Raw genomic sequence first — 24791 nt, 5'->3', positions numbered from 1 at the left:
TGATGAGAGAAAGCCAAGTCTGACAAGGTGTTATCCAGGACAAGCGGGGAGTCGGGATGAGGCTGCCATGGCAGCAGGACAACTTCCGGGAAATCGTGCCTATTTCTACTGGCCTCCAAAGCCAGGCTTAACAACGGCGGCCCCTCTCGTACAGGCAGGTCAGGCTGCAACAGAGGATCAGGGCCGCACGGGGAGGACAAGCCGGAAAGCTGGGGCGGGGAACCAGAGTGCCAGCGCCGCGCAGCCGCCTTCCGTGAAAGCGGGGCAAAGATCACACGCTTTCAGAGGCCACAGAAAGCAAACAAAGCAAAACAGTCAAATGATAAAAGCAAGAAGACGTGAGGGTGAAACACTTCAGACTGACTATGCCATCTTCTTAATCCTACTGAGGGGCTCCACGTTTATTCACTTCCATGTTCATTCATTCATTAACCCAAGTACTGGGTTTCCTAAGACAGGCCAGGCTATGCACTGTTCCTGGTGAGAAAATACACAAGAGCTGCCCTTGGGAGGGTCTATCCCAGGGAAGGAGACAAGCAAAATGAAGAAGTTGAATGTGCAGTCCTGAGGTGAATACACAGGAGAAGGGGGTACCCGAGAGGAGGTGGGGTGAGAAATCCATTTGTATCCCAATAAACGATGCAATCCCAAGGTTTAGCTGTTCAAATCCCAGTGCAGATACTGGCACATGATTTGGGCACCGGCTTCAAGGAACCTAGAACACAAGTCTCCAGCGTAGCACCATGCGGGAGGGAGGCCAGTGAGACCAGAGAGGAGGGAGAAGTTAATTCAGCAGGGCGGCACACCTGACCCGGACAAGCACTCCCAGGGCACAAGAGAGTGTGCTGGTGGTGGACGCTGGTGTTGGCGGCTGTGCATAGTGAGGCATTAGAAGACAAGAGCTCAGAAAACAGCTGCTCACAGGCAGAAATAAAAGGAACAGAAAAGCCCTAGAATGTGGGGCCGCATATGCTTGCAAAAGCCAGGTCCTTCTAGAACCTTAAGAGCAGACTCACAAGCCCCTTCAGGCCCACAGCCACTAACACACCTCTGAGCCAAAGAGCTGACTAAGGCTATGGCCTTCCCATGTAAGCCTGAAGACCTTAAGAATGCCTCCATTCAGCTGAGGCAAGAAATCAAGAAAAAACAGGGTGGGGAAACCCAGACTTGGGAAGTGCGTCTGGGAAAATATTTCAGGTGAGATACCAGCACATGGAACTGGCCAGGACCAAACACTCTAAGAGCCTCTGAGCTTTCCAGCAAACTGCATTGCCAAAGAAATCTAAAGGCCAGACTAAAAAAAAAGCCAAAAGACATCCTTTGAGCCCCGTAAGCTTGCTGATCAAGTTGTGAGACCAAGGAGGGCAGGTCCCCACTACCTCCTGCAGGTGTGGACAGAATACCAAAAGGAAGACCCCAGAGAGTGGAGCAAGGGACCAGAAGATGGTACAAGAGCAGTTTCCTTCCAGAAAGCTAACCCAAATTAATTATTTCACTGTCCAGTTAGCTCTGTGATCCACAGGGTAAGAAAGCCAACAAGCCCACGCACTCTGTCCTGGGCACTCACCGATGGCTGGTCGAGGCCACTGTGCCTCTCCTCCTTTTCCACAGTCCGCCGGCAGTCCGGGCACACCCACAGTGGCAGGTGCAGCACGCTGTTGCCCTTGGGAGCCATGGAGAGGGCCAATTTGCTCGCAGTCTTAATTCCACTCTCTAAGAACGAAGCGTCTTTCCGCTCACTTCTGCACAGAAGACAATAATCTCCAGCGGGGTAGGGTGGTGTTCTATGATTCATGCCAAAATTAAAAGGAGTCTGGAATATAAAAAAAAAATTCTGTTTTCAAAACATGATCCACAAAGCCAAGATCATTTAAAAATACAATATAGTTTTGAAATTACAATGTACATGTTTACATAAGCATCAAATAGGGAATTTGTTAAATAAAACGGTATCTAGTAGTAAACTAGAAACTCCTAATACTTTGAATAAAGAGAAGGACCATAAAGAATATCTTAGTAAAAGAAAACTGTCCAATTAGCCCCTTCGTCCAGATATTTGTATTACTCCCCCTACACGCTGAGAAGTGTCCATCTCAGTTTTCACACGGAGGACACCAGGACTCTTGACTATCGGAAGAGTTTAAAGCCACTATTCCAGAGGTGTGTGCACACAAGGGCTCACACCCAAGGCAGTTATTCTGGCTTAAGTGTGTGTGTACAGATCCCAACCACGTCAGAGGTGGTGTTCCAGTTCTAGAAGCAAGATAAACATCAGGAGTCTGGTGGCACCACACATCCAAGACCCTGTCTCCCTTCCGGCTCAGCATCACTTCTGCTCAATTCATCTCCAGCTACCCAATTTCAATGTCTGCTTTTTCAAATAGGTAAGAGGCAAGATCATTACCCTCGATTCTCATCAAAAGATTATCAATCACCCTATCGGAAAAGGAAAATTAGCCTTAAAAACACACAAACAAGTTCCACAGATTTAAAACAGGCCTGGAGTCACAAGGTTAGCAAGCAGGGGCCAAAACTTTAATCCAAATCCATGTGAGCCCAAGATGGGTCGTCTGCACAGAGGAACCATCCTGCGAATCCTGAAGAGAGGTTCAAGAGAGGTTCACCTGAGCAGCAGGTGAGCAGGGAAGCTGGGCATGGCCTTCCAGAGGCGGGCACAACTCTGTTAAGGTTCCAAGCCAGAGCACATGTGGGATCAAGGTGACAAAAATCCCCGAGGCGTCTGCTGCTGTCCCCAGCCATGGTACACGTCGGGTGCAAAGGTGGACCAGGACCAATGCGAAGGTTATTTTACAAAGTCTCCAGTTCCACTCAGAGGCTCCTCCAATACCTTACCCAGTTATGCCCAGACAGCAGCCCAGCTCTTCCCTTGGCCCCCGGCTCTCTCCCTGTTCTCCTGCACCAAGGCTCACGTAGGTGTTTGGCTGTGCTTATTAGCTGGACTACAAGTGTACCTTTCCACAACTGGCTCTGCAGCTGAACGAGCACCCCCAAGAGCCCCAGGCTCCGTCTCTAAAGCCCAGGATGGCTGGCAGGTGGGTCAGGTGCTTACATGGCGGGGGGGGGGGGGAACACGCTGAATGAATAAATGAACAAATGAGTAACTAGAAGAGTGAATAACAGCACCAGTACAACTTGCACATATACTCTTACCTGCTTTTATAATCCAGTAACCAAAACTGCTTACACCTGTCACATCTGCAGCTTCCATGGATTTAACCAAACCCAGCTCAGCAGCCATTTGAATGTCTGGGCTGTGAGGCGAGGGAACCGAGTACTATATCCCAGAGAGTGATATTCTAGAAAGCTCCAGACTACTCCTCAAACCACGAATACCGTGAGAGGAGCGGTCTTTCTCTGTCCCAACAGATCCAAGATGTAGAAATTAGACAATTTCCAAAATCACACTGATTTAACCCTATTTAGTAAAACCATCTCTTGTCCCTAAGCCTAGGAAAAAAACAAACAAACAAACACCCCATCATCAATAGAACAGCCACAGCCTTCAGATCTTTCAGAAAAGGAGCTGCTGGGCTTCAAGGTTACAAAGTCTCCAAGCCAGAGATTACAAGAGTCAGAGCTGACCTGAGGGTAACCAGTTCAGCTCCAGATCATCTGTCCATCCGCCCACCAGTCAGCCCGTCTGTCCAGTATTTATTGGGAGCCACCATGTGCCAAGGCACTTGTCCAAGCACTGGGGACACAGCAATAACTAAAAGAAAGTTCTCTGCCCACAGGGAACTAATATCCCCGTCAAACACAAAGACTAATCAGACAAGGAAAAAATACCAAACATTAGACAGTGATCACTGAGAAGGAAAAAAACATAGAGCAGGCAGGAGTGTCTGGGGTTGGGGACAGTGCCTTCCCATTTAGGATAGCCAATGAGAACTTCCTCGAGGAGACACCTGATGTCTGGGACTGGTAGAAGCCGCACAGGTACCCGCAGAGGTACCCGGGAGAGGGACATTCCTGAGAGCAGATAGAAAGGCCCTGGGGCAGGAGGCCAGAGGGGGAAGGGGGAAGTGCTACCAGGGCCATGAGGCTGTATGTGGGGAAGAGATGAGATGGGGGCGGGAGATCAGAGAGAGCTGACAAGACTGCTAAGGAAGCACATGTTGGGGACAAGCGGAGGAGAAAAGGCAGAAAACAAGTCTTCCCTGGACCGAGTGCAGGGAAGAGCCCTGAGAGGAGGAAGCCCTCTGCCATAAACGTTTGAAATACACGCTGTGCCAGGCATCCTGACAGGTTAGATCACAGAAGCAACTGCGAATAGCCCAAAGGGCCTGCTGGCTCCAGAGAGACATCAGATGGGCAAACTCAGACATAAGCACCTGCCATCCAGTGGCAGTAAGTAGTCCACGAAGAAAATCAAGTCAGCGAGGGTACAGAGCAGATCTGCAAAGAGGAGGCATGTTAACAGGGGTGAGGCAGAGCTGAGGCTGAACAGAAACACACAGAGCTGCAAGCAGAGGCACCAAGTGCGGGCGTTTGCGGGCTGGAGGGCAAGATGAAGGCTGGGGGGCACTGCCCGAGCAAGGGGGCAGGCGGGGGCTGCTCATCCAGGCTGTGAGCCAGGGGAAGAGACTGAAGGTTTCTCGGAAGGGCAGGTACGAGCCAGCTGGCATCTGAAAAAGAAACTTCACTGTGTCAAAAATGAAGTCTGGCAGAGGTAACGCTGTTCCAGGCAGGTCCAGGCACAGGCAGGAGCCATGGAGGAACAGAGCGGTCAGACTCAGGAGTGCTGAAGGCAGAGCCACAGGATTCTCCTGCCAATGGACCCAAGGATGTGATGAGGACAGGTCTGACCGCCCGGGCAGTGGGCAGGCCACCAACAGGGGTGCCAAACACAGCCAGATAGGCTGGGGCAGTGGCAAGAACCAAGGGTTTGCTGTAGATGTTGTACATATGAAGTCTGTGTTAAACAACCAAGCAATGTGGTGGGCTCGTTCTGCACAAGTAAGACACTCAGGGAACAGGCTCCAGCGGGATAGAGCATTCGGGATCACCAGGGCATTTGATATGTAAAGCCACGAAGCTAGACCAGATGATCCATGGAGAGAGGGTAGGCAATGTCCTGAACCAAAGTCAAAACTTTTCAACACTTGACCAATGTGCCCGTATGAAGCTAGTAGCAACCTCTACTACTCACGCCTCAGATGAAGCAAGTAACAGATTACTACAAGATACGCACATGTGCATACTACAACACCTGATTAAAATTCAAATTAGCCAAATACTCGTGCCTCACTGCACGGTTACTCTCCTGTGATAAAATGGGAGGTACAAATATAAACTCCACTGATTCTTTTAAAAGCATTTACAGCTGTACTGAAGTATAACCAGGTACAATAAGCTGAAGATATCTGAAGAATTCAATCTGAACAGTCCTGACATACATATACACACCTGTGAAACCACAGTTATCAAGAAAATGAACATTACCATTACCCCCCAAGTTTCCTTGTGCCCCTGTACCCCCTTCCTCCTCACACCGCTCTCTTCCTACCCCCACTCACAGGTGACCACTGGACTGAGTTCTATCCATTACTATGCAACTTCTAGAACTGTATGTAAGTCGGGGCGCCTGGGTGGCTCAGTCGTTAAGCGGCTTCCTTCGGCTCAGGTCATGATCCCAGGTCCTGGGATGGAGCCCATTTCCGGCTCCCCGCTCAGCAGGCAGTCTGCTTCTCCTTCTCGCTCTCCCCGTTTGGGCTCTCTCTCTCAAACAAATAAAATAATAATAATAGTAAAAGAATGTAAGTTGTATCACACAACATACTCTTTTTGTCTGGCTTCTTTCGTCAAGTATCTTCATTTGGAGATGATTCCCAGGTATGTATCAGGAGTTGGTTTCTTTTTACCACTGAGAGTATTCCATTATGTGGGTAAGCCACAACTTGTTTATCCACCCTCCCATTCAGACACATTTATTTCCGGTTTCTGGCTATTACAAATAGTAGCGGCTACGAACACTCATGGACGAATCTCGGGGTGGACACATGCTTTTGTTTTCCTTGCATAAATATCAAGGAATAGAATAACTGAGTCATATGGTAGGTACATGTCTAATTTCTAAGAAATTGCCAAATTTCTCCCAAAAAGCAGTGTTGGAGAGTTCCAATTAATCCATATACTCATCAACGTGGTGAGCCATTTTAATGACTTTGTGGTGCTTGCCTCACTGTGGTTTTCCCTAAGGATTTATTATGTTAAATATCTTTTCAGTCTTAAGCATTTTATTCAAATCTTTGGCCTGGCTTAAGGTTTATCAATTTTATTACTCTTCAAAGAGCTTTTAGGGGCACCTGGGTGGCTCAGTCGGTTAAGCGTCCAACTCTTGATCTCAGCTCAGGTCGTGACCTCAGGGCTGTGAGTTCAAGCTCCGCGCTGGCTCCACACTGGATGTGGAGCCTACTTAAAAAAAAAAAAAAAAAAAAAAAAAAAAATCAGCTTTTGGTTTTATGGATTTTCCATATTTAAAAAATGTTTGTTTTGTTGATTTTTGCTTTTATGATATTATTTAGCTTTTTTGGGTTACTTTGGGTACAACTGGCTCTTCGATTTTTTTACTTTCTTGTGGTGGAAGCCCAAGTCATTCAGCCCTTTCGCCTGCATAAAGAGGTGGCAACTGCTGTAAGTCTCTCTATAAGCAGCGCATTGGCAGCGCTTTGCAAATACTGATATGCTATGTTTTCATTCTCATTAGGTTCAAAATACTTTCTAATCACCCTCTTGATTTCTTCTTTGGTTCATAAGCGTTCAACATGTGGTATGGTTTCCTCATGTGTATGGTTTTCTGCTAGTGATTCCTAATATAATTCCAGTAGTCAGGGAAGCTGCTTTGTACAATTTTAATTCTTAATCAAGACTTTTCATGGCTCAGAATATGGTCTATTTTGGTAAATGTTCGACATTTACTTAAAAGAAAGTGTAAGCATGCTGCTATTATAGGGCAGTGTTCTACAAACATCTGTCAGGCCAGGCTGGCTAACAATGTCATCCGTCTTCTATAACCTCAGGGATTTTCTGTTTACTTGTTCTATCAATTATTGAGAGGTCTTAAAATCTCCAACCATAATTTTCTATTTGTCTACTTTTCCTTGAAGTTCTATCAGTTCTTTGTCCACATATTTGGAAGCTTTGTTATTAGGTGCAAAGACACTTAGGATTGTTATGTCCTCTCGATAAATTGACCCCTGTATCAGTATGACATTACTCTCTTTACCCCTGCCAATATTCTTTGCTCTGGTATCTGTTTTTCTGATACCTACATAGCCACTCCAACTTTCTTCTCACTTGCATAAGCAAAGCATATCTTTCCCTATCACTTTATTTTTAGCCTATTTGCATTTTTATGTTTAAAGCACGTTATAGCAGAAAGCATATAGTTGTGTCCTGATTTTTTCCCAATCTCACAATCTTTTTAAAATTGACATGTTTAGACCATTTATACTAAATACAATTATGGGATACGGTTAAGTTTATTAAATTTACCATCTAATTCTTTATTTTTCTAGTGACCCATTTGTTTTTGTTCCTTTTCCTCTTTTACCACTTTTTAAAAACTGAGTATTTTTTATGATTCTATTTTACCATTTGTTGAACTGGGAGCTATACTTTTCCATTCGGAGTAGCTGCTTTAGTGTCACAGGCTACATTTTTTTTATTATTAACATATAATGTACTATTTGTGTCAGGGGTAACCGTCTGTGATTCATCAGTCTTACACACAATACACAGCGCTCACCGTAGCACATACCCTCCCCAATGTCCCATCATCCGGCCACCCCTCCCCCCACCCTTCTCCCCCCTCCCCTCCAGCAACACTTGTTTCCTGAGATTAAGAGTCTCTTATGGGGGACGCCTGGGTGGCTCAGTTGGTTAAGCAACTGCCTTCGGCTCAGGTCATGATCCTGGAGTCCCGGGATCGAGTCCCGCATCGGGCTCCCTGCTCGGCAGGGAGTCTGCTTCTCCCTCTGACCCTCTTCCCTCTCGTGCTCTATCTCATTCTCTCTCTCAAATAAAGAAATAAAATCTTTTAAAAAAAAAGTCTCTTATGGTTTGTCTCCCTCTCTGATAACGTCTTGTTTCATTTTTTCCTCCCCTCCCCTAGGATCCTCCACCTTGTTTCTCAAATTCCACATATCAGTGAGATCATACGATAATTGTCTTTCTCTGATTGACTTATTTCGCTTAGCATACTACCCTCTAGTTCCATCCACGTTGTAGCAAATGGCAAGATTTCAAATTTTTGGTGGCTGTAATATTCCATTGTGTGTGTGTGTGTGTGTGTGTGTGTGTGTGTGTGTGTGTGTATATGGACCACCTCTTCTTTATCCATTCATCTGTTGATGGACATCTTGGCTCTTTCCACAGTTTGGCTACTGTGGACATTGCTGCTATAAACATCGGGGTGCATGGACCCCTTTGGATCCCTACATTTGTATCTTTGTGGTGAATACCCAGTAGTGCAATTGCTGGGTCATAGGGTAGCTCTCTTTTCGAATTTTGAGGAACCTTCATACCGTTTTCCAGAGTGGCTGCACCAGCTTGCATTCCCACCAACAGTGTAGGAGGGTTCCCCTTTCTCCACATCCCCGCCAACATCTGTCGTTTCCTGACTTGTTAATTTAGCCATTCTGACGGCTGTGAGGTGGTATCTCACTGAGGTTTTGATTTGTATTTCCCTGATGCCGAGCGATGTTGAGCACTTTTTCATGTGTCTGTTGGCCATTTGGAGGTCTTCTTTGGAAAAATGTCTGTTCATGTCTTCTGCCCATTTCTTGATTGGATTATTTGTTCTCTGGGTGTTGATTTTGGTAAGTTCTTTATAGATTTTGGATACTAGCCCTTTACCTGATATGTCATTTATAAATATCTTCTCCCATTCTGTCAGTTGTCTTTTGGTTTTGTGGACTGTTTCCTTTGCTGTGCAAAAGCTTTTTATCTTTGAAGTCCCAAGAGTTTATCTTTGCCTTTGTGTCCCTTGTCTTTGGAGATATGTCTAGCAAGAAGTTGCTGTGGCAGAGGTCGAAGAGGTTGCTGCCTGTGTTCTCCTCTAGGATTTTGATGGATTCCTGTCTCACATTTAGTTCTTTCATCCATTTTGAGTCTGTTTTTGTGTATGATATAAGGAAATGGTCCAGTTTCATTCTTTGGTACGCGGCTATTCAATTTTCCCAACACCATTTGTTGAAGAGACTGTCTTTTTTTCCATTGGATATTCTTCCCTATTTTGTCAGACGATTAGTTGACCACAGAGTTGAGGGTCCATTTCTGGGCTCTCGATTCTGTTCCACTGATCTATGTGTCTGTTTTTGTGCCAGGACCATACTGTCTTGATGATGACAGCTTTGTAATAGAGCTTGAAGTCCGGAATTGCAATGCCACCAGCTATGCTTTTCTTTTTCAACACTCCTTTGGCTATTCGGGGTCTTTTCTGGTTCCATACAGATTTTAGGATTTGTTCCATTTCTTTGAAAAAAGTTATGGTATTTTGATAGGGATGCATTAGATGTGTAGATTGCTCTAGGCAGCATAGACATTTTCATAGTATCTGTTCTTCCAATCCACGAGCATGGAATGTTTTTCCATTTCTTTGTGTCTTCCTCAATTTCTTTCATGAGTGTTCTATAATTTTCGAGTACAGATTCTTTGCCTCTCTGGTTAGATTGATTCCTAGGTATCTTATGGTTTGGGGTACAATTGTAAATGGGATCGACTCCTTAATTTCTCTTTCTTCTGCCTTGTTGTTGGTATATAGAAATGCAACTGATTTCTGTGCACTGATTTTATATCCTGCACTTTACTGAATTCCTGTGTGAGTTCTAGCAATTTTGGGGTGGAGTCTTTGGGTTTTCCACATAAAGTATCATATCATCTGCAAAAAGTGAGAGTTTGACTTCTTCCTTGCCGATTCAGATGCCTTTTATTTCTTTTTGTTGTCTGACTGCTGAGGCAAGGACTTCTGGTACTATGTTGAACAGCAGTAGTGACTGATAGTGGACAGCCCTGCCGTGTTCCTGACCTTAGGGGAAAAGGTCTCAATTTTTCCCCATCGAGAATGGTATTTGCTGTGGGTTTTTCAGAGATGGCGTTTATGATATTGAGGTATGTATCCTCTATCCCTACACTGTGAAGAGTTTTAATCAAGAAAGGATGCTATACTTTGTCAAATGCTTTTTCTGCATCTACTGAGAGTATCATATGGTTCTTGTTCTTTCTTTTATTAATGTATTGTATCACACTGATTGATTTGTGGATGTTGAACCAACCCTGCAGCCCAGGAATAAATCCCACTTGGTCGTGGTGAATAATCTTTTTAATGTACCTATTGGCTAGTATTTTGGTGAGAGTTTTTGCAGCCATGTTCATCAGGGATTTTGGTCTGTAATTCTCCTTTTTGATGGCGTCTCTGTCTGGTTTTGGGATCAAGGTAATGTTGGCCTCTTAAAATGAGTTTGGGAGTTTTCCTTCCATTTCTATTTCTTGGAACAGTTTCAGAAGAATAGGTATTAATTCTTCTTTAAATGTTTGGTAGAAGTCCCCTGGGAAGCCATCTGACCCTGGGCTCTTGTTTGCTGGGAGATTTTTGATGACTGCTTCAATTTCCTTGCTGGTTACAGGTCTGTTCAGGTTTTCTATTTCTTCCTGGTTCAGTTTTGGTAGTTTATACGTCTCGAGGAATGCATCCATTTCTTCCAGATTGTCTAATTTGCTGGCATATAGTTGCTCCTAATACGTTCTTACAATTGTTTGTATTTCTTTGGTGTTGGCTGTGATCTCTCCTCTTTCATTCATGATTTTATTTATTTGGGTCCTTTCTCTTTTCTTTCTGAAAGTCTGGATGGGGTTTATCGATCTTATTAATTATTTAAAAGAATCAGCTCCTAGTTTCGTTGATCTGTTCTACTGTTCTTTTGGTTTCTATTTCACTGATTTCTGCTCTGATCTTTATTATTTCTCTCCTCCTGCTGGGTTTAGGCTTTATTTGCTGTTCTTTCTCCAGCTCTACCTTTAGGTGTAGGGTGAGGTTGTGTATTTGAGACCTTTCTTGTTTCTTGAGAAAGGCCTGAATTGCTATATACTTTCCTCTTAGAACCGCCTCTGCTGCATCCCAAAGATTTTGGACATTTGTGTTTTCATTTTATTTGTTTCCATGAATTTTTTTAATTCTTCTTTAATTTCCTGGTTGACCCATTCATTCTTTAGTAGGATGCTCTTTCGCCTCCATGTATCTGAGTTCTTTCCAACTTTCCTCTTGTGATTGAGTTCTAGTTTCAAAGCACTGTGGTCCGAAAATATGCAGGGAATGATCCCAGTATTTTTGTACTGGTGGAGACCTGATTTGTGACCCAGGATGTGATCTATTCTGGAGAATGCTGCATGGGCACTAGAGAAGAATGTGTATTCTGTTGCTTTGGGATGGAATGTTCTGAATATATCTGTGAAGTCCATCTGACCCAGTGTGTCATTTAAAGCCTTTATTTCCTTGTTGATCTTTTGCTTAGATGATCTGTCCATTGCAGTGAGGGGGGGTGTTAAAGTCCCCTACTATTATTGTATTGTTGTCGATGTGTTTCTTTGATTTTGTTATGAATTGGCTTATATAATTGGCTGCTCCCATGTTAGGGGCATAGATATTTAAAATTGTTAGATTTTCTTGTTGGACAGACCCTTTAAGTAGGATATAGTGTCCTTCCTCATCTCTTATTATAGTCTTTGGTTTAAAATCTAATTTGTCTGGTATGAGGATTGCCAACCCAGCTTTCTTTTGATGTCCATTAGCATGGTAAATGGTTTCCCACCCCCTCACTTTAAATCTGGAGATGTCTTTGGGTCTAAAATGAGCCTCTTGCAGACGACACTCAACAATTCTTAAGTCCCACAAAGCACCCAGCATACAGAAGGCATCCAACAAATGTTCAGTTAAGGAAATGACTAGTTCAAATCAGTAATTCACATTTTGTGTTACCTATTCAATCACAAATTTCCTTCCTTATTTTACACATGATCTTTTATCAGCTACCTGTGCTGAAGTCCAGGGATGACTGCCTGTGTGGTCACTAAAATATCTACAATCTTTTCTGCTTCCTTCCTGAACTCAGCTTTCCCAAGGCACGTGCAAGTTAAGCAAGAGGTACTGCTTGGGAAATAATTACTAACATTAATACTTATGCTCTCTTCCAATTAGTTACCAAGAAACTGGTAACCGAATCATAAGTTAGGTGTAAAATTACCTTAAGTATTTAATGTGTTGTAACATATAATTTATATAATCACAGAGCAAATATTTAGCAATTTATAGATTTCAAAGGTGCTTCCTAAAAACTCAATAAACATTAATTATATATGATCCCATATTATTACATTATTATAGCATTCTTTTTATAGGTAATGTGGAACTGAGCTTTCTTTAGGATTTACTTTCATTTTACATATTTAAAAAAAAAGAGAAAGCCTAAAAAACCTGCAACTATGTTTTTTAAAAGATGTATTTATTTATTTATTTGAGAGAGAGAGATAGAGCGAGTGTGCATGTGTGAGCAGGGGAGAGGGGGAGAGTGAGAGAGAGAATCTCCAGCACACTCCTGGCTGAGTGTGCAGCCTGACAAGAGGCTCGATCTCACAATTCTGAGATCGTGACCTGAGCTAAAATCAAGCAAGAGTTGGATGCTTAACCGACTGAGCCACCCAGGTGCCCCAACCATTTTTTCTTATAACTGCAAGTTAACCTCCTGTATTGGCCTGCCTGTGAACGACCAGTGGTTCTACAGAAATAAATGGGGTGGCTCTGTGCATTAAGGAAGGCACAGTGGTACTGGCTGTCTGCTAGAACTATAGTTACATAAAATGGTTTTATGTATGTACCTGTTATTAATATGGTTTTTCTATACAGATGAAGTAACGCTCCATGTCTAGTCAACAATGTAATTGTTTTGATCCTACTTATCTGGAAGAAAAGACACATCTCAGCCAGCCTCAGAGCCAGCCAGGATGCCCGCGCCAGTTCAGCACCACTGCTCCGTCATCCAGCAGCACAGCAATTCACACATTAAAATATTTACAAAATACTTCAGGTCTCTGCATTTAAAGCTCCATATGGCAAAAGAGAAAAATAACTTGAATTTATTAATAGCAGCAAATCACACAGTTAAAAAAAGACTTACAGCTCTGGAAATATGTATTTCTTACATTCCTCTTCAATCTTTAAAATACAAATAATCTACTGTGTTCAAATGACAAGTTGGTATCAAAATACTACCAACTTCTCCGGCTACAGTTTGCATCCCCCTTTAAAATCTGAAAGTCCCAGTAACCAGTCATTTTGTATAGGGTGCTAATGGTCTTTACAGCAATACCCAGAAATCACTGGGGGGTGGGGGCGGGGGGGGAGACACATAAATAGAACAGAAGCTGGAAAGGCTTTGAATCAGAAACCCTAAGTGGGATAGGCAACATTTGAAAACTGAGGGACCTGAGGTGATTCCAAAGGTAGCCAGCCATCCACACACTTGGCAAGCCCATCATTAATATGGCTTTGCTAACCCAGGCAGCCAGGCCAGAGGCATTCCCCACCGTCCACCCCACTCCCATCACCATCACCACCACTCACCTGGCTACAGGGAGGCACTTGGCCCCAGGAAAGCCACACCAAAGACTAGCCAGTGACCTAAAATAATAGCCACAGAAAGTACTTGCTTTTAAAGAATCCTCAACTTCCCATAATACAGACTTTGATAACATTGAGTCAGTCTCCAGGATTGTTACTAAAATTTTTATGGTCCAAGAAATTCACAAGGCAGGGAGATGAGTCAGAATAAGGAGGCAAAGAAACTTTCATCAAAGGACTAAGAGTTTAAAAGAACGGGGGGGGGGGTGCCTCCTGGTAGGAGCTGGAGAGGAAAGGGAGCAGAGATGCAGAGATCAAGCTGAGGGGAAGCAGAGCAGAGACTTACAAGTGGATGACGTGTGCAGGTGGGTGGCAGCATGAGGCAGGACACAAGTACGTGTGCATCAACAGGGCACCTGGCCAAATGAGCAGGTGCCTGTCAAAGCTCTGGTCTCCGTGGGTTTCACAAGGGGAAGAGCAGAGGCTTCTTGCTAAGACTTTGCAAACATTTAAAGACGACAACACTCAGTGCTATAGAACGAAGGACGATGGGTATACACACATCCTGCTGATGATGGCACAAAGGCCTAACAATATGTCTGAAAACCCACGGGTGGTATGTTTCCACAGGCTCCATGCCATCTACCTGAAGCTGAGCCCTTTGGCATGCTTACCCATCACACGCCTCCTCGCCTAGGTGAAACCTCTGCTCATGCACCAGGCCCCGCCATCTGCTTGAGGACTTTGTTCTATGGATTCTCCCCTCCATTCTTCGGATCATCAATCCTTCCTTCTTTCCTGCATCATTTCCATGAGGATACAAGCACACTGTTACTACTAGGCTGAAGAAACAAAGCGCCCTCCTTGGGATCACACTTCCACCTCAACCTACTAACAGCCTCTTTTCCTTCCTTTTCAACTCCTTCAGAGCTATCCACCCCAGCTCTTTCTAAGAGAAATATAACACAAGCCACAAATGTGAGCTATGTAGCAAGTTAAAAAACAAAACAAAACACAGAAACAACATTGATGAAAACAAAATACCACATCACACCTATCAGAATGGCCATGCTGGCGAGGATGTGAAGCAAAAGAAACTCTCATGGGAAGACAGAATGGTGCAGCCACTTTGGAAGATAGTTTGGCAGTTTCTTACAAAACTAAATACACTCTTACCATACGATCCAGCAATCATGCTCCTTGGTCTTTACCCAGAGGAGCTGAAAACTTTGATCCACACAAAAACTTGCATATGAATGTTTATAGCACCTTAATTCAAAATTTCCAAAACTTGGAACTAACCAAGATATCCTTCAGAAGGTGAACGGATAAACTATGATCTATCCAAACAATGGAATATTATTCAGTACTAAAAAGAAACAAGCTATCAAGTCAGGAGAAGACATGGAGGAACTTTAAATGCACATTACTAAGAGAAAGAAACCAATCTGAAAAGGCTACATACTGTATGATTCCATCTACAGGACATTCCAGAAAAGGCGAAGTCACAGAGACAACAAAAAGATCAGTTGTTAACAGGGTCTGGGGGAGGAAGGGATGGAAAGATGGAGCACAGAGGGTTTTTAGGGCAGAGAAACTACTCTGCTGATAGCCTAATAATGGATACCTGTCATTATACATTTGTCCAAATCCATAAAATGTATAATACCAAGAGTGACCCCAATGGAAACTATGGACTCTGGGTGATGAAGATGTGTCAATGTAGGTTTACCAACTATAACAAATGTCCCACTCTGGTGGTGGATGCTCAAAGTGTGGGAGCATGTGCATCTGTGAGGACAGGGGACAGGTACATGGGAACTCCCTGTACTTACTGCTCAAAATTTCTGTGAACCTAAAACTGCTCCAAAAAATTCTGTTAACTATGTATGATGAGAGACACTAGACTTACTGCAGTGATCATTCTGCAATATATACAAATACTGAATCATTCATTATATTGTACACCTGAAAGTAATAGAATGTTGTATGTCATACCCCAATAAAAATTTTTTTTAAAAAAAGAGCAAAGTCAAATGCAATGTTAGATAGCTTTAAGTTAATCCCCAAACCAACAAAAGACAGAGCTGCACATCGTTTGGTAGTCACTGTCCAAATGTGGCTACTGTGCACCTGAAATACAGCAAGTCCAAGCTGAGATGAGCCCAACCATAAAATTCACACCAGATTTCAAAGACTTAGTATAAAAAAGGAATGTAAATATTTCAGTAATAATCTTTACATGGATTCCATGCTGACATAATATTGTGGCAGGCTACTTAGGGCTAAGTAAAAGACACGAAGTAAAACTGATTATACGTATTTCTTTTTACTTTTATAATATGGTTACTGAAAATTTTACAATCACATATGTGGCTTACATTCCATTTCTGTTGAGCAGCACTGGGCTGGAGAGTCACTACTTCTCCCTTTTCCCATCTTCTGTGAATGCTAATAAAGAATAAAATATCCAGCCCTGGGCAGAAGGAAAATGAAGCCAAAGGAATAATTTACAGATAGGAAAAAGAACAGCTAGAAAATCAGAATCTGACTACAGCTGACAATAGCTCTACATAGCAATGTTTAGTTGTTTTAAACGCCAAAGTCTTTTAACACAGAAATTTAAAATTTCTATAAAATACAAAGTTTTTTTTTTTTAATACCAACTTAGACAAACTATCTGCAGTAGAGGAAATATGGTAATTTCCTAAATATGTATAGCAGCTCCTAATCATCCCAATAGCCCTATATTGTTTGTGCATTACCATCCTCACTTCACTAAAGAGAAAATCAAGGTGCTGAGTTTAAGAAACTTGTCCAAACTAGTAAGTATCAGAGCAAGGATTCAAACCCAGGCAAGGTGGGGGCACCTGCGGGGCTCAGTCAGTTAAGCATCTGCTTTGGCTCAGGTCGTGATCCCAGCGTCCCGGGATTCAGACCCACATCGGGCTCCACGCTCAGCATGGAGTCTGCTTCTCCCTCTCCCTCTGCCTACTGCTCCCCCTGCTTGTGAGTGCGCTCATTCTGACAAATAAATAAAATCTTCAACAACAACAACAACAAAAGTATAGCTCTCTCTCTGATAAATATATTTTTTAAAAAAGCAAGAAAGATAAGAAAAGATATAAAACTCAATAGAAAATAAATGAGGAAAAAGACTTGAACAGGCTTTTCACACAAAAAAGGATAGCCAAATGGTCAATTAACACATGAAAAGGTAAGTTCACATGTAAACAAGGAATGTAAATTAAACCACAGTAAAATAACAAGCAGAGTAGCTAAAAAAAGAAATTGTGACAATTTAGGCAAAAACATGGAACAATGGGAATACTCAGGCACTGCTGGTGGAGTGGAAATAAGAACAACCATCCTGGGGAACATGCACTATATTAAGACTGAAAACACACACATACATATTTTTAAAAGATTTTCTTTTATTCTTTATTTGAGAGAAAGAGAGAGAGAATGAGCAAGAGATTGCAGAGGGAGAGGGAGAAGCCGACTCCCCACTGGGCAGGGAGCCCAATGCGGGGCTCGAGCCCAGGACCATGGGATCATGACCTGAGCCGAAGGCAGCCACTTAACGTACTGAGCCACCTAGGAGCCCCGAAAACACATATCCTTCCTGATACTAAGTTTTGTATGCACCAAGATACATGTACAAGATTATTCATACCAGCTCCAAACTTGAAATAGCCCGGGTACCCATCGACTATAGAATGGATAAGTACACTGAAGTCTATTCATATAGTGGAACATTACTCAGCAATTAAAATGGTCAATCAAACTGCAGCTCAATTCAAAACAAATCTTTAAAATATTATTGCATGAAAAAAGCCATATACCAAAGACTGTATGTAGTATAATTCTATTTATATATCATTCAAAAACAAGCAAAACTGCAGTGTTTAGAAATGTATGCTTAGGGGTTACCTGCAAAGGGAAAGAAAGAGAACTGTAACCAAAATACAACCTTTAGTGGGCTTTCAGAGTCCCCAAAATGTTCTATTTCTTTATCTGAATGATGCTCATACTAGGGGTCAAATTCAAGAAATTTGCAAAGCTATACAATCATTTTATGCACTTTTATAGTATTTAACAATAACAGGTTTTGAAAAAAGAAACAAATGTTTAACAAAGGAACAAGGTAATTCAGTTGGGAAAGAAAAGGCTTCTCAAGAAACGATACAACTGGAAATCCATATGAGGAGGAGAACACCTCAAACCTTACCTAACACCACTGTAAAAATTAATATGAAATGGATAACAGACCTATACATAAAAGGTAAAATTATAGGGGTGCTGGCTGGCTCAGTTGGTGGAGCATGCGACTCTTGATCTTGGGGTTGTAAGTTTGAGCCCCACGCTGGTATTAGACATCACTTAAAAATAAAATATTCCCATCCTTGGAGTAGACAAAAGATTTCAACCTTGGGGTAGACAGAGATTTCTTAGGACCCTAAAAAGCACTAATGATAAAAGAAAAAATTGATAAACTGGACTTCATCAAACTTAATAAAACTGTTCCTCAAGACATGGTTGCTTCTGACTTCTGCCCCAGGATGGAGAGAGCTGGGGGGTAGGAGGGGAACACTGCTCCCACACTCACAATGAAAACCAACTAATTCCAAGTCCATGACTTTTTCTGAACCTATCAGGGAACGGAGGTCACAGAGCAAACTGGTCCAAAAACTAAATGCCTGCAGTGAAACAGCACACATACTCACCTGAGGCAGATGCAATCAGACACTGGCAAGGTGAGTCTGTTGAGAACAGACGACATATTGTGAAGACAGTATAAGCTGCCAGGACAATTCCTGGGATCACAGGAATTGGGAAGCCTACATCTCTTTGCAACGTCTCTATGAAGCCCAGTGGGTGAGCACTGAAAGGCTCTGCAAGAGCTCGAAAGAGCATGGACAGTAACAGAATCAGGGAGCAACAGCTATGTGGGTGGGGTGAGAACCCCGGCTCCCTGTCCTTCCCCTCCACCCACTAAGGAACAAAAGCCTTAGTCTAGGGGCGCCTGGGTGGCTCAGTCGCTAAGCGTCTGCCTTCGGCTCAGGTCATGATCCCAGGGTCCTGGGATCGAGCCCCGCATCGGGCTCCCTGCTCGGCGGGAAGCCTGCTTCTCCCTCTCCCACTCCCCCTGCTTGTGTTCCCCCCCTCGCTGTGTCTCTCTCTGTCAAATAAATAAAATCTTTAAAAAAAAAAAAAAAAAAGCCTTAGTCTATACAGGGAAGGGCTCTGGCGACACAACTCCTGGAGAAGGGGCAGGATTACATGGTGAGCCCACAGTCTCAGCCAAGGAAGGGACAGGAGAACTGAGGAGGCCATACCCCAAGACTCAGGGTTGCCATACGTGTGTCCAAACGAAAAAGCTTCAAATAAAAGTTAACTGAAGACTAGACCGAGGAGGGACAGGAGAGGAGTAAGGGTGTGCAAATATACATACACTGTGAAGCAACATAGAAAGGGAAGACTTAACACTTAGAATACAGGGGCGCCTGGGCGGCTCAGTCTGTGAAGCATCTGCTTCGACCCAGGTCATGATCCCGGGGTCCTGGGATCAAGCCCCGTGTCGGGCTCCCTGCTCAGCAGGGAGTCTGCTTCTCCCTCTCCCTCTGTGTGCTCACTTTCTTTCTCTCTTTCCCTCTCTCCTGCTCTCACTCTCTCAAATAAATAAAATCTTAAGGGAAAAAAAGAATTACAGAGTTGTAGTAAACCACCCTCTAGTAGACACTGCTATAGAAATCTGAAGGCTGTGGTGCACTGACAATGACCATGGCAGCCAACTCCTAACAAGAGTAATGTCAACTACAGCACTAAACGCCTAGTAGAAAGAAAACTGTGTCCATTTCCAGGTATAGAAGTGATTTACTTTAGTTTCTACTGTCCTATACAATATGTCTGGCTTTGAATAATAATTATAATTTTGTATAACCATACAAAAGGCAAAAAACAAACCACAGTCCAAAGAGAGCGATCATCAAAACAAGACTCAGATATGAAGCAGGTGTTGGAACTATCTAACAGGGAATTTAAACACGTTAAAGACTATTAACAGAAAAGGTGGACAACATGCTAGATCAGAGGGGTAATTTCAGCAGAGAAATGAACACTACAGAATCAGTGAACTTGAAGACAGGTCAAGTCATCTGAAGTAAAATACAAAAAGAAAAGGGGCTGGGGAACAACCAAGAAGTGTGAAACAATATGAAACATTCTCACATATATGTAATCGAAATCCTACAAAGAGGTTAACAGAGCAGAAGAAATTGTGGAGAACGTTCCAAAATTAATGAGACACCAAACCACAGATCCAAGCAGCAGTGAGAATATCAATTAGGATAAATAACAAAAACAAAACAAATCTGCCTCATGATATCACTTTCAACTGCTAAAAGCAAAAAAAGAGAAAATCTTTAAGGCAGCCAGAGATAAAAAGAGACATTACCTACAGAAGAACAAAAACAAGAATTACACCAGGCTTCTTGCAAAAAAACAAAAACAACAAAAAAACCCCACCAAAACAAACAACAACAACAACAACAAACCCATAAAAACCAGAAGACAGTGGAGTGATTTTTTTAAGTACTGAAAGGCAAAAACAACCACCACCACCTGTTAAGTCAAAATCCTATACCCAACAAAGATATCTTTCTAAAAATAACGGAGGAAAACTTTCTCAGAAATAAATACTGAAGAAATTCATTGCCAGGAGACTTAACCTACAAAAAATGTTAAAGAAGGTATTTTAGGCAGTAAGAATTTGAATAAGACGGAAACTTGGATCTACGAAAAGAAATGAAGAGCCCTAAAAATGTAATTCAAGTAAAATAAAATTAGTCTTCTCTTTTTTTAAGAATTGCACTAAAAGATGACTTTCAAAAGCAAAAACAGCAATGTACTGTGTATTTACAGCATTTGTAAAAGCAAAATAAATAACATCAATAGCATTAAGAACTGGGAATTTACTGTGTAAGGCATTTATGCATACCTTAGAGAGACTGTGGGTTCAGCCCCAGACCACTGCCAATAAAGCCAGTCAAATGATTTTTTTGGTTTCCCAGTATACTATACTGTAGCATATTAAGTGTGCAATAGCATTATGTTTAAAAAAAATTATGTACATATCTTAATTTAAAAATACTTTATTTTTAAATTACCATAAATATTATAAAATACTGTATCTATTAAAAAATGCTAACCATCATCTGAGCTTTCAGCAGCTGTAATCCTTTGGCTGGTGGAGGGTCTTACCTCGATGTTGCCGGCCGCTGACTGATCACGTGGGGGTTGCTGAAGGTTGGGGTGTCTGTGACAGTTTCTTCAAACAAGAGAATAAATTTGTTGCACTGATTGACTCTTCCTTTCCCAAATGATTTTTGTCTGATAGCATTTTACCCACAGTAGAACTTCTCTCAAAACTGGAGTCAGTCCTCTCAAACCCTGCCAACCTATCAACTAAGGTTATGCAGTATTTAAATCCTTCGTCATAGTTCAACAATCTTCAGGGCATCGTCACCGGGAGTAGACTCCATCTCAAGAAATCCCCTTCTTTGCTCCTCCACAGAAGCACCTCCTCATCCGTCCAAGTGTTATCCTGAGAGGGCAGAGGTTCGCTCACCGCTCCAGGCTCCACTTCTAGTTCTCTGGCTGTTTCCACCACATCTGCAGTGACTTCCTCCACTGAGTCTTGAACCCCTCAACGTCCTCCACGAGGGCTGGCACCCACTTCTTCCAAACTCCTGTTAGTACTGACATTGAACCATGGGAACATTTTCTTAATGGCGTCTGGAATGGTGAATCCTTTCCAGAAGATTCTCAATTTATCCAAATCGAGCAGAGGAATCACCATCTGTGGTGTGTCTCTTAAATAATACAGCCTTGCAAAGTGCGTTTCTTAAATAATAAGACTTCAAAGTCAAAATTACTCCTTGCTCCGTGGGCTGCAGAATGGGTGTTGCATTAGCAGGCACGAAAACAACACTAATCTCGCCGGACGTCATCAGAGCTCTTGGGTGACCAGGTACAATGTCGACGAGCAGTAATATTTCAAAAGGAATCTTTTTTTCTTTTTTAAATTAAAAAAAAAATTTTTTTTTTAAGATTTTATTTATTTACTTGACACAGAGAGAGAGAGAGATCACAAGTCAGCAGACAGGCAGGCAGAGGGAGAGGGAGAAGCAGACCCCCTGCTGAGCAGGGAATCCGATGGGACTCGATCCCAGGACCCCGGGAACCATGACCTGAGCTGAAGGCAGACGCTTAATGACTGAGCCACCCAGGCGCCCAGGAATCTTTTTTTTCTGAGCAGTAGGTCTCCACAGTGGGCTTCAGATATTTGGTAAACCGTGTTGTAAACAGGTATGCTGTCGTCCAGGCCGCGCTGTTCCGTTCGTAGAGCACGGGCAGAGGAGAGGTAGCATAATTCTTAAGGGCCCTAAGAATTTTCCGGCTTCAGCTTCAAGTCACCAGCCGCATTAGTCCCTAACAGGGGAGTCAGCCTGTCCCTTGAACGTCTGAAGCCAGGTGCTGGCTTCTCCTCTCTAGCTAGGACAGTCCCGGGCGACCTCTTCTCCCAGATAAGGCTGCCGCGTCTCCACAGAGCATCTGTTTAGCAGCCACCTTCCCAAGCGATCCTAGCTGGATCTTCTGCTGAACCTGCTGCAGCTTCTCCATCAGCGTGTGCTGCTTCACCTGGCACTTCTGTGTTTCCTTAAACCTCATGAACCCACCTCTGCTAGCTGCAGACTTTTCTTCTGTGGCTTCCTCACCTCCCTCAGCCTTCGTGGACTTGAAGAGAGTCAGGGTCTTGCTCTGGATGAGGCTTTGGCTTAAGGGAATATTGGGGTTGCTTTGATTTCCTATCCAGGCCACCAAAATCTTCTTTCTCCCCATCAGCAATGAGGCCATTGTGCTTTCTTATCACTCATGTGTTCGCTGGAGTAGCGCTCTTAACTTCCTTCGAGAACCCTTCCTTGGCATTTGTGACGTGGCCTTTTGGCACAAGAGGCCTACCTTTTGGCCTATCTCGGCTTTAGACATCCCTTCCTCACTAAGCTTAATCATTTCTAGCTTTTGATTTCAAGTGAGATATGTGTGACTCTTCCTTTCACTTGAGCACTTAGAGGCCATTACAGGGTTATTAATTGGCCTAATTTCCATATTGTTGTGTCTCAGGGGACAGGAAGGCCCACGTGGGAAGGGGGGGTGGACTGACAGTCCACAGAGCAGTCAGAACATACACAACATTTATTATTCACCGTCTTAAAAAAAAAAAAGCTTACCGTCCTAATGGGCACAGTTTGTGGCACCCCAAAAGAAGTACAATAGTAACATCAGAGATCAATGATCACACATCACCACAACAAGTATAATAATGAAAATGTTTGAAATACTGAGAATTACCCAACTGTGACACAGAGACACAAAGGGGAAAAAATGCTGTTGGAAAAACTGCACCAATAAAAAACCTTGGTCAACGCAGGTTGCCACAAACCTTCAATTAAAACAAAGTACGCCTGTACTATACTGTGAAGCAGTATAGTATCATCTGAAGGTAAACTTTGGATGAATTTAAAATGTACACTGTAAGGGGAGAGGAAGATATGAGGCACTATGGCAAGAGAAAGTGACGAGTGCCCTTCGTTGTCATGCAGAGGGGAGAGGGCTGCCTCCACGACCACTCTTCCACAGAGATGTCAGCTGCTGGCACCTGGGCCCTTCGGGCCACCTACCACTGGATCCTTGATAAAATGAAGCTCTTGCTGGCGGAGAAATTGAGGCTGTGTACAACCACCTGGCAGGTCCCAGTCTTTTTCTGAGTTCCAATTATGAAATGGGGGTGGTGTGTGCTGGATTGGCTGACATGGCCAGACCTGCAGAGAAACGCAGCACAACTCAATCTGCTATGTTGACGGCTACAGGGTTTATGTGGTCAGGAGACTCACTTGTTAATTGTTCCAAAAAGCTAGAATCTGTTTGCTATTAATTTCTCTGTGGGGGCAGCAGGAGTTTTTCAGTTCTTCTATATTTGGAGATATAACCAAGAACTAAAAGCTAAAGCAAACAAATAAGAGTTCCTGACCACTAGAACAATCTGGATGTGGTCATAACCACTGGGAGTAATCTGATTTATTGTTTGGCTATTGACAGGGTGATATTCACTGTGCTACTGCTCGGAAGGCATAAAAAAACAACAACCTGTAAACTGGGGGCCAATACTTGATTCAACAGAAAAATAAAGCAAATATGTAATAACAAACAAATAAAATATATACTGCAAAGCCAGGACTGGACCCGGCAGGGCTGGCGACATGGAGCCGCTATACCAGCAAACGCACAAGCAGGTCCATAAGACCTAGTCTCACAAGGGAGGACTTGAGATGGCAAAATAGTCTCTGCACTTAGTAGAAAACAAAATCCAAGCAAACACAGACCAGATATTCAGCCATCTAGAATGTCTGGAGATTTTGTCCAGCAAGGAGCCCTCTAACAAAAGACAGAATGCCAAACTTCATGTTGACCACTGAAAGTATCATGTCTAGCACCTGTAGAATGCTTGGAAACTTCCAGCATCAGTGATACATAAGAGAGCAAGAGAGATGGCACGAGGGGCTTCTGCATCACACTTCCGCCACTAAGGACTCAGTGCCATTCTAATGGATGACTCATGGCATTTACCCTCCAGAAAATTCACCACAGCACAGATGACCTCACTGGAGTAGGGCACAGTATTCTGGAAGGACTGAGGGCCCAGAGACTGACCTTGAAGGGGGCTCAGAAGATCCTTGATACTGCCAACATGCTGAGCTTGTTACAGCATGAGGTGAGAAGCGGGCTTTCCAGGACAAGTACTTTATGACTGGTGGGATGCTGCTCACCCGTGCGGTCATGTTCCTCGTGGTACAGTACCTGACATGAGCCAGCCAAGCCCACCAGCTGAACAATGTTCCCACTGTGGGAGAGTCTGTGTGAGTGTGTGTGTGTGAGAGAGGGGAGCCCAGAGGCTGCCTTCTGAAATGTATGCCCATCTTAACTGTGAAGACCCCTCGGAAATAACTGTGATCCATAACCCAGTGGGAGTTTCAAATCTGCTGTTTACTGTGACACCTTGGTGGGGAAGCTAGTGCCACCAAGAAGCATGGTGCTT

General features: G+C 43.3%; 1 protein-coding gene and 2 pseudogenes across 1 annotated transcript in view; 2 read left to right on the top strand and 1 right to left on the bottom strand.

Moving 5' to 3' along the window:
• Positions 1 to 14433, bottom strand: part of FAM193A (family with sequence similarity 193 member A) — a 113215-nt gene extending 98782 nt beyond the window's left edge. Inside the window, 2 exon segments of the mRNA XM_025887376.2 lie at positions 1568 to 1813; positions 14308 to 14433. Coding sequence (XP_025743161.2) covers positions 1568 to 1795 — 228 coding nt within the window. The 5' untranslated portion in view covers positions 1796 to 1813; positions 14308 to 14433.
• An 8904-nt stretch (positions 14434 to 23337) lies between these two features.
• On the top strand, positions 23338 to 23925 carry LOC112835766 (mitochondrial pyruvate carrier 2 pseudogene; annotated as a pseudogene).
• A 30-nt stretch (positions 23926 to 23955) lies between these two features.
• LOC112835765 (Golgi SNAP receptor complex member 2 pseudogene) lies at positions 23956 to 24569 on the top strand (annotated as a pseudogene).
• Positions 24570 to 24791: the final 222 nt, after the last annotated feature.

The sequence above is a fragment of the Callorhinus ursinus genome, unplaced genomic scaffold (assembly GCF_003265705.2).
Source record: "Callorhinus ursinus isolate GAN/ISIS: 27379988/994484 unplaced genomic scaffold, GSC_fseal_2.0 scaffold4, whole genome shotgun sequence".
In the NCBI taxonomy this organism is placed as follows: domain Eukaryota; kingdom Metazoa; phylum Chordata; class Mammalia; order Carnivora; family Otariidae; genus Callorhinus; species Callorhinus ursinus.
This window is presented reverse-complemented; position numbering and strand designations above follow the sequence as displayed.